This window comes from Myotis davidii, unplaced genomic scaffold, assembly GCF_000327345.1.
Source record: "Myotis davidii unplaced genomic scaffold, ASM32734v1 scaffold143, whole genome shotgun sequence".
NCBI lineage: Eukaryota > Metazoa > Chordata > Mammalia > Chiroptera > Vespertilionidae > Myotis > Myotis davidii.
Window position 1 is genome coordinate 7743231 of NW_006294876.1, and position 10484 is coordinate 7753714.

General features: G+C 40.9%; 1 protein-coding gene across 1 annotated transcript in view; it reads left to right on the forward strand.

Moving 5' to 3' along the window:
- The window catches only part of HCN1 (hyperpolarization activated cyclic nucleotide gated potassium channel 1), a gene marked incomplete at its 3' end in the record, with an annotated part of 290284 nt that extends 279804 nt beyond the window's left edge, over positions 1-10480 (forward strand). Inside the window, exons 7-8 of the mRNA XM_006769486.1 lie at positions 6783-6947; positions 10287-10480. Coding sequence (XP_006769549.1) covers positions 6783-6947; positions 10287-10480 — 359 coding nt within the window. The remainder of the gene's footprint in view (positions 1-6782; positions 6948-10286) is intronic.
- Between the last annotated feature and the right edge of the window lie 4 nt (positions 10481-10484).

The following is a 10484-nucleotide window of genomic DNA, read 5'->3' on the forward strand; positions in this document are numbered from 1 at the left end:
AAAATCTCTGTTTTCTGGCTAATGAAAAGAAAATAGGATTCCACCGAGTCTCCTATCTACCTACTCCAGGACTTCTGTGAGGATCAAATGAGATGAGGCACAGGAAAACACTTCACAGACATTTGGTTAAAGTGTAAAATGTTTGCACCTGGCTATAAAGCAAGTCGTGTTCCTGAGCTGAAGAAACTCCAAGGAGGCTAGTCACTAGGGAGAGAAAGACAGGAATTGCTACATGATGTCATTACCCTGCATGCACAGTAACTGTTTCTGGGCTGGGCTGGGCTGTGGGCCGCATTTTGCACCATGGGTTCTTGGCAGCATTGGCTGCAATTTGGTGGGCTGTCACTCTGGGGTGGTGGCAGAGCCTGTATCCCATTTGGGGGAAGCTGAGTGTTGCTTTGTCAGCAACAGGTCCATGGTGCTGTTTCCTTGTAAATGGCCAGTGCACATCACTGCAGCTCCTGCGTTGAGCGTGTGCCCCCTGGTGGTCAGTGCATGTCATAGCGACCAACAGGATGATTGGAGGGACACAGCATATTAGGGTTTTATATGTATAAATACTTGAGCGTCTACACAAACTGAAGTTCTGACTCACAGGACAGACACCCTCTGGTGATTTTTTTTAAATGTCTAGGTTCGCAATCAGATGCCTCATCACCTTCCACGTTCTTTTGAGAAACTTCTTTTACAGTGATTCTTCAAAGAGAACACTTCAGTTCTGGGTGCTAAGCTTTATATCAGACAACTCCCCATCACCTTGTACCCGAAATTATTACGAAACCTTTACAAATTTGTATTTTAACTGCTAAGAACCTCCCTCTCAGTTCATTTTACAAGCCAACAGTGAATTGATATTCTTGTGTCATAAAACAAAAGATTTGAAGGAGAACACATTTACCATCTAGGGAAAGAAAGAAAGAGAGATGGAGTGCCTTTCCCGTGTACAGCATGATACCTACTAGTAAAGGTCTAGAACACCCACTGCATCCCACATGACCTTCTTTCCTAAAAGAGACACAAATTCCCTCCTGAAAAGCTTTGCAGTGACATGGTAGATCCAGACCAGACTGCTTATTCGTGGTGGAATATTCACTATGCCTCATCAAACTTCTGTGACCCTGCGGCTGCTGTTCTTACAATTCCATGAAACCCCTTCCCAAACTCTTCTCTGATTGCACTCTGATATCTTCCTCTCCCCACTTCCTCTTTTCCTGTTCTCTCCTTCCTCATGGTGAAGCAATGCAATTTCTATACTTCCCGCAGAGCCTAAACACGCCAGGCCCTTCATGCCACCACAGGTGTACAGAACTGTACTATGATGAATGCTGTATTATAAGAATTTTAAGTTTGTATCAACATTAAAGTCACTACCAGACAGTTTAGCTTTGAAATTATTCTCAACCTTTTTTATATATAATAGGCTTGCATTTTTAATAAATTATAAACTCTTTGAGACAGGATCAGCCAGTGTCTTTCATTTATTTTTGTATTCTCAAATTTCCTTCAAGGTACTGGTTACAGTAAAAGCATTTGTTGACTTAAATTCATACTGTCACTCAATTTCCATTTCTTCTTGCCACCTTTTCCCAAATTATCTTAAACAAGGAAACCTGGTGTAGATGTAGGTCTGGCAGCTACAACTTTTCATTTACAAAAAAAGACCTATCCTTGGCATCACCTAAGAACCAGCTAGAAACGCAGTCTTGGGCCCCATCGCAGACTAACTATATCCTACTCTGTTTTCAGCAACAGACCCAGGGGATTCTTATGCATATTAAAGTGTGGGAAATGCTGCACTAAAGAATCCGTCTGAATCAGTTGAGCATTAACTTTTACATTAAATAAACCAAGGAAATGTCTACTTAAATCTCCATTTTACTATTCATGCGTGTATGTGCATATGTGTGTAAGGAAGAAAAAGAGAAAGCCAGAGAAAAATTGGGGAGACAATTTTTTTTTGCTGTCATAGACTCCCCTAAGAAATATATAATGAATATATTTTTCTATTTAGACTATTATTTCTGCTGTACTTTTCTTTTTCATTTTGGGTAAAGATATTAAACCACATAGGAAAACAAAGCTATCAGGATATTACTTGAACACACACACACACACACACACACACACACACTTGAGGTATCTAAGAGCTGAATTCATTGGATGAATTTTTAAAAAGCTAGCTGCTTTTAAAGGCATTTATAATTCAAAGTGTTTGATTAACTTTTAAAGAGTTGAGTGTTGGTAGACTTAAAATCAAAAGGAAAGGCTTGCAGTAGTCTGGTGGATTTTTAGAGTTGGATAGAAGTAGGGAAACCATGCTCTTATCCTTCTTAGCTTTGATATTTTTGTGTGATTTCTGTTCCAGTCGCATAACAGGTCCTCTTTAATCTTCTGTTTATCACATGGCCAACATGGGGCTAGCAATGTTTCCTACCTGCTCAACAGGTATTCTCAGAATTCCTGGGATAGTCCATCAAGTATTTTAACTTGCCAAGGACAGGCCCTATAAATATATAGTAGATAACAGTTTATAGATAGTAATGTGTAAAGGTGATCATATGTAGACATTGGGTACTTGAAGAAGTCACAATGGAATTTTAAGACACAGACCTCCTAAGGGAGGGAAAAGGATGAGAGGTTAAGGAGTGGAATATATAAACCTTAATGGAGATATTTACATATCCAACAATATAAAATAGTCATATCATAAGCAAATTCATAATCTATAATAGATAAATGATAAGAGCAATGTGACTTCTGGTGGCTAGGGTCAAAACTCCTCAAAATGATATGGCTATTTGGAATGTTGTGTTCAGATGTGAGCACCTCATTTTATGAAGAATATTTCCATCCTGGTATAAGTCAATTCTGCTTCACATTTGTTGATTCATTCATTCCTTATTTCTTGAATCAAGTGATATTATGTGATTAAATGTGTGGTAAGTGCTAGAAATTGCATATGTGATTGTTATACTTTTCATTAAAGACCTTATAGTTGAGTGTAGAGAAATATCGTAAAAGCAAATAAGTCCACTAATGTGTTGTAAGGGCTGAGATGCAAGAGGATAATGGTGGAGAGGAGGCACAAAGATCAATTCTTCCTGGGGAACTTAAGAAAGGATGTTCATGGGTGTGAAACCATAGTACTTGAGACAAATCTAAGGAATCAGTGTGGTTACTTTATGAACAAATTGTTTGCGAGAGAGTGGAGGGTGTGGGAGATTATATACACCTCATAAATTTGGAGAGTTAATGATATATGAAGCATTACTTTTTTTCTTAATTCTGGCAGACAGAGCCCAAATCACAAGCATACAGGGAGAAAGGACATAAGAGATAAAGGATGGACACTCATGTTTAAGTAGTGTCCATACTGTGCTGGGCTTATACTGGGCACATTATAGGCACTATTTTAGTTCGTCCTCATTACAGCTTTGTCAATGAATAACTTGTCTGAAGGGCCACTATTAGGTCAATACTCAGAACCCCAGCTGATCACCCTAATCCTCTGTTTTAAGACAGATGAAAAGTTACTGCCTTGAAAAACACAGGTTAACTCTCCAAACATAGGTGGAGAATTAAGGTGTGTTTGACAAGGCAGTAACTTTAGATGATCTTAATAATCTTATATAATAAGAGGGTAATATGCAAATTGACCCTAATAGTAGAACCACCGAGATTGACTGGTCGCTATGACACACACTTTCTACCAGGGGGCAGATGCTCAATGCAGGAGCAGCCCCCTGGTGGTCAGTGTGCTCCCACAGGGGGAGCTCCACTCAGCCACAAGCTGGGCTGACTGCTGTGAGCGCAGGGTCAGTGGCAGGAGCCTCTCCCACCTCCTTGGCAGCACTAAGGATGTCCCCAGGGAGTGGGCCTAAGCTGGCAGGTGGACATCCCCCAAGGGGTCCCAGACTGTGAGAGGTCACAGGCTGGCCTGAGGGACACCCCCCCCCCAGTGCACAAATTTTCGTGCACCAGGCCTCTAGTCTTAAATAACAGGATGAGCAGTAGTAGAGGACACTAATAATTGTACAAATATGACTATGTCTATAGGAGCTGAAATGATCAGTTATATCTAGAAAAAAGCAAAATTGATTTTATTTATTAGAATATGTATCGTATATATAATCAAGGTACACATAATTATCACTTTATATCTACATTTGAAAATATGTTATATCCAATATCTGTTTCAAAAATATAAAATATTTTAAAATACATCAAATACTACAAAATTTACATCTATTTAATATTTTATCCTACTTTTAATTCCTTTAGATTTTTATTCAATTCCATTTGACAGTTAAAATGGTTCTACCAGCCAAGCTTGATATGCAAATTGATTTAAGCCAGATGTTACCATCTCCTATGTCGTAAGAAATACTATTTTACTAGTTCATTAGTGTAAAGATGGAAAGATTATAGATACAAATATAAAAAGAAAACCAAAAAGTGATATTTCTTCTTGCACATTATTATGAGACAGTGGATAAGAAACCTAAGTAATTTGTAGAAAATTAGCATTTTGATGTACAAGAGAGTACTTTTATTTCATGACATCAGTTACAAAAGAAAGAAGCAGCTTTTACCTTGGTTACTACAAGCAGTCACATACAAATTTTCCCACCCATTCTAGAAACTCAGGTTAAACACATTACCTTACAAACTTCTGCTGTAAGTTCATGACTAGCTCTGTGTTACTGTGATGTTAAGCTCTGTTTTAGAGGTCTGGGAAATATTGTTGCAAACTCTTAAGGCTATTTGCCCTACCTTATCACATGACTGTTCATGTAAGTAACAATAATCTCAGGAGAAATGAAATGTTTATAATCAGGGTTAACTAATGTCAACAAAAATAGCATGGGGCAGTTGGTACATCTGATACCCTAAGGATTAGCCTACAGGAATTCAATTAATAAATTTTGAAAATGAAATTATTGCTTTTATCATTTATTTAGTTAGTAAATAAGGAAATCCAAATTTGCAAAGGTTTATTTACCATATATTGGGAAGCTAAATTTCAATGAAGAGTTCTCCTTAGAAGTTATTTAAATAGGACACCCTCAGTGGATATGGAATAACAATTTTATACTGATCTTATTGGAAATATAGGAACTACATAAGGCATGCCGGTAATGCATTCCACTGGTCCAGTTTTGCTTCATCATAGGACTTTCTAAGCCAAAGTTTGGGCTCATTTTGGTTTCTTTCTATATGCTACCATTTGCTCATGCTTTCCATCACTGGAAAGGGACCAGGCTCAGAGCACATGTGACTTGGGCTGGCCTCGTGTGTGGGTTTTAACTTTGTACAAGAATGATTTCACAACATGAGTCCAGATGATGTTGAGAACATGTTTATTGAAGGTGCGATAGTGAAATAAAGGAGGGGATTATGATAGAAGAAACAACAGGAGAGAGCGGGGGTGGTGTTCTGCTTTGACTCTCTAGAAACATTATAGGAAAGAAGTGAGCCAGGCTGGGCTGCATGGACTCACTGAGAAGTAAATGTCACAGAGGCAGCAGTGAGCCAGATTGGGGCTGCTGTTAGCTCAGTGAAAAGTCAGAGAAAAGGGGGCCTTGGAGACAGGTTCAGGGGGTTAGCCTAGGATGGGCTGCCACTGCCTGCTGCTCCCCTGGTTGCAAGTCTCACCGCAGCCATTAGAGCTTAAGAGAAAAGTAAGTAAAATACACTCAAAAAGGAGACACCAGTGGACTTTCTTCAAGGTGGATGCATATACCGTGTCCTTGGTCTCGAGGGCTTTTATCTGGAGGTCTCGGGGAAGGATCTCAACATTATATTTATCAGCTTTCCCAGGTGTGTCCTTTCAGGATCATGGTGTCTATTAAAATGAATTGAGGTTCACAATGTAGGGGGTCATTAGTCGTTGCAGCTGGTCCTGATGTCGGCCATGGCATCACTTTGTCTGGCTTTGCTGCTTCTCTGGGCCTGGATCTGAAAAACAACTGAGGCCAAGATGATAGTTCTAGGGCTGACTGCTTAAGGGAGTGGTCAGTGAGGACTTACATGGGGTTCCTGTGAGGCTATCTCTGGCCTCTATTTCCCCTCTAAGGGGGCTCTCAAACCACATGCCTAGCAATATGCCAGGGGAGGAAAGGTCAGGAGAGGGTCCGAACCACATGACCAGAGATATAAAAGCCAGGGGGTCTAAACCTGATGACCAGTAATACACTGGGGGAGGAAAGGTCGCCCTGGAAGCAAAGTTCTTATTTTCTCAGTTTTGCCATTTGCTAGGCACTCAAGGATTTCCACCCTGGTGACCTTCTGTACCTGGTGACCAGGCTGTAAATTGCTCAACCAGTTTGTTCAGCTGTCTCTTTCCCCATCCCACGTGCCAAGGAATTTTCCTAGTTCTTACCATTCTGCCTCTCGTCCAGAATTCATAAAAAAAAACCTTCTACCTCAGCATGGTTTCTTCCTGTTTTCAACTCTATTGTGCATTTATTATTCACTTCCTGCATCTTTTTTTGTTGTTGTTATATCAAGGGGAATGGAATGGGAACCTGAGGCAAGATAAATATGTCTCAGCGTTCCCTTTGAGCCCAAAGCTTCAATTGTTTTAAAAAGAAGAAGAATATTTTAAGATTGAGTGTTGGCAATTGGATACTTTTAATTGTCAAAAAAAATTAGCTGGTAAAACAGAAGATGCTGCTAATCATTGGGTTCTCACACCATGCGATTCTACCTTTAATTTTGGGATGCCATAATGGCCTCTAACAGAAAATGACCAAACAAATCTGTCCTCCTTGTTTTTACAGAGATTTGCCTGCTGACCAAGGGACGCCGCACTGCCAGTGTTCGAGCTGACACATACTGCCGTCTTTATTCACTTTCTGTGGACAACTTCAATGAGGTCCTGGAGGAATATCCAATGATGAGAAGAGCCTTTGAGACCGTTGCCATTGACCGACTAGATCGGATAGGTAGTCTTTTTGGTTTTGTCTTCTTCATGCACAGTTCAGTTTTAATCTAGTGGGCTGATTCGTATTTGCAGTCATCAGTCCCAGATGCTAGTTCACAAACTGATTGTTCAATTGCATAGAAGTAGCAATTAGCTGTAGCTCTATTTCTAGAAAGATCCGAGGCTCTAACTTTCTCTTCTCAGTGTTCTAGGTTTACTTATTCATCTCTATTTTTACTAGCTATGCAATCTGATTTCCCCAGTGATGCCAATACAATTTGAATTTTCAGGTAAAAAGCAATGATAAAAATTCTACATAGCATTAAAATAGAATTAAAATTCCAATGTATGAGTCTACATTACAAACCAAAGTTACCACAAGGATTTTTTTAAGGTTCCACTTTACATTTTATCCTTATATTAAGAAATGAGAACTTGTGTTAAATAACTGTCTCAGTAGAAACTTCTTGCAGTATTTGTAATGCAGACTCAAGTGGAAAAAAAGGCTTGCTATAAATGTCCTACATAGATGCTTTACTTTGCAAATATCAATTTAGTCTGCTCTGCTCTCAAATAAAAATGTATAAATTAGCCTTATTGGTTACACTAGTTTAAAGACTAGTTGCCATAGTCGTTACATTAGATTGGCTTGCAGTTAACTTCCCAAGATCTGCTGGGACACTGTGATATCAGAAATATGCATTCATTTACACACCCAGATCCTCCTCCCCATCCTGCCCTGCTCTGCCCCTGTTCTCTGCTTAACTCTACTAATCTTCCTCTCAGTTTAGACACCCCACCCCCTGATAGGCTGAGTACCCAGATATGTTCTCCCATATCCCTGGGAAGTTCCAGCTTTTAGTGCTGTAACTGCACTAGGGATGCGCAGCTTTGTAACTGCAGAGATCGTGTCTAACTCACTATTACATTCACAGCACCCGGTGCACAGCGTATTTTATTGGCCAGAGGTAGGGAGGGTTGAAGGAATAATGAACTCAAAGGAGATGGGGTTGGGATCACTTGAAAGTAAGCAAAGAGGTATTGCAACTGCTTCACTCTTATTAAAGGTAAGGACTTGTGATTGATGTATGGATATGTGAGCTTTTCTGCTGCATTTCACCTCTTTCCTTCCATCAATGTTAGGATAACAGACTGCATAGGATCTGAAATTAGGTCAGGAGAAAAAAGATAGTATTTGGATATTACCATTAGACTTAACTCATACCTTAGAAACTCACAATGACAACTTAGAGCTTTAACAGGGCATAGTGCCCATCAAAGGAGTGAGTACTCCTCAAAGCATCTTTACTTAATTTGAAAATAACTTCCCTCATTGTGGTGCATGAATGTTCATGCAGAACTAGAGATTAATTTCTGAGCATATAAATTCTTTTTCCTAAACCAGCTCCACATCTTTAGAGAAAGCATTAAAATTAGGTTATTTCAATAGGAAATATCTCTTTATCTGATACAGCTTTATTCTCCTCTAATTCATTGCAGTTTATAAAAAAGGTTTGCATGAAATGGTTCATAATTAATAGTATAGGCAATGAAATTGCTAGTAAGCATCAAACATTTGCATTTTTAATTCTTATAAAATGCTAACAGAACAATAAAAGTTATAGTATTTTTCCACATGGTCACAGATATTAGATTATGAAATGTTGACTCTTCACATGATCGCAAAGAAATGCAATCCTTCTCAACTGTCATCATTTCTTATTAATGTATATTATAATTAGTTAAGGGAATATGCTAAATAAGTATTTACATTTTTCCTAACCTAGGGATGTTTGTTCTTTGGGAAGGTAGGTCAATTCTAAAAGGAGAGATAGACAGCTATCCATTCTGTCAGTCATTTAAAATGATTGCAACCTGAAACTAATAGGATGTGTGTGTCAATTGTACATCAATAAGATCAAAAATAAAATTAAAATGATTGTTTTTCTCAGCATTGAGTAAATTTTAGCATATATTTTCATTCAAAAATATTTCTTGTTCCTTTAGATGTCACACTTTATTAAGTGATTGGGCAAATTGATTCACTTTTTAGTTACCACGTTCACCTGGGTATGAATGATGTCATCGAAAGTCACTGATTTCCCATCTTTCATCAGCCTACTCCTGGTGCTGGTAGTTATTCTGCCACAGAATGTCTGCTAACTGCAGAGCCCTGGGGAGACAATGGCAGGAAGAAGGGGTGATGGTTATGGTGACTGAGTTCTGGAGTGAGCTGAGAACCCGCCACAAACAGTGGTTCTCAACCTTGGCTGCACATTGGAATCACCTGGGAATCTTTTTAAAATCCTGATTTCTGGGCCTCGTCCTCCGGAAATTCTGTTTCTTTGTGACTAATGGTGTGGCCTCACCCCATCACAACGAAACAGAATTTCCAGAGGATGAGGCCCAGAAATCAGGATTTTAAAAAGATTCCCAGGTGATTCTAATGTGCAGCCAAGATTGAGAACCACTGCACTAGACCCTCACAGCCTGTCAGACTAGGAAGACTGTGATGTGGTCCTCAATGAGGGCGGCGCAGAAGAATCCTGGAGGGAAATTAGCTAGTACAGTGTCAAAACCGGGCCCCAGGTCTGCTCATTCTGATGGAAGTGGTCGAGCACAGGTGGGACTCAGTGTGTTTGAAAGCCTAGAGATGAGACAGATGCAGGGAGACTGGAGGAGGACACCGGTCAAAAACGAAGTCCTTCGCTTCTCCGACTGCCAATGGGGAGCTCAGTAAAATGCCGATTCTGGCTGAGCAGTGGGTGAGGCCCAGGGGCTGGGGTCCAGCATTCACGTGCGACAGGTGTGTCTGGTTAGTAGAGGATGACACATCTATGTCACATCTGCTGTTTTCCCTTGCCAGCCCAGTCACTCAGGAGCCACATTTTCTTGGGCATTGCCCTCACCCTGCCTCTGTCTCAGTGCAGTGGGCGTGGGCACGCCTCCAAGAGTGGGCTGAATAAAATAACCCTACCCATGGCCTGTCACATAGTGGGCGTGCCACTGTCCTTTCTCGAAAAGGAAGCATTCAACTCAAATCTTGATTCCAGGCCCATCCTGGCCCCAATGCCCGTTCCTCCGGCTCTGCACCGGAGCCCTCACTCTCCATTTCTTCTGTAAGATGGCTTTTGCCACGTTACAGATTTTTCAACTTGCCCTGGATGGGAGGTGGGATTTTCCAGGATGGTGCAGGCAGCGCCAAGGGCAGGCCCCCCACCCCTGTTTGTGAAGGTGAGTACTGGGCTTCGGAACCGCCCGCGGGCACACTGACGGGCTTGCTTGCAGGAGCCACTGTCCCCGGGAGTTGCCGCCTGTCCTGGGTAGGCCTTCTAAGCGCTTATTTTTCTTTCGCTGACAGGCAAGAAAAATTCAATTCTTCTGCAAAAGTTCCAGAAGGATCTTAACACTGGTGTTTTCAACAACCAGGAGAACGAGATCCTGAAGCAGATCGTGAAACACGACCGGGAGATGGTGCAGGCCATCGCTCCGATCAGTTACCCGCAGACGCCGGCCGCGAACGCCGCCTCCACGGCCACGCCCACCTCCCGCATGAGGA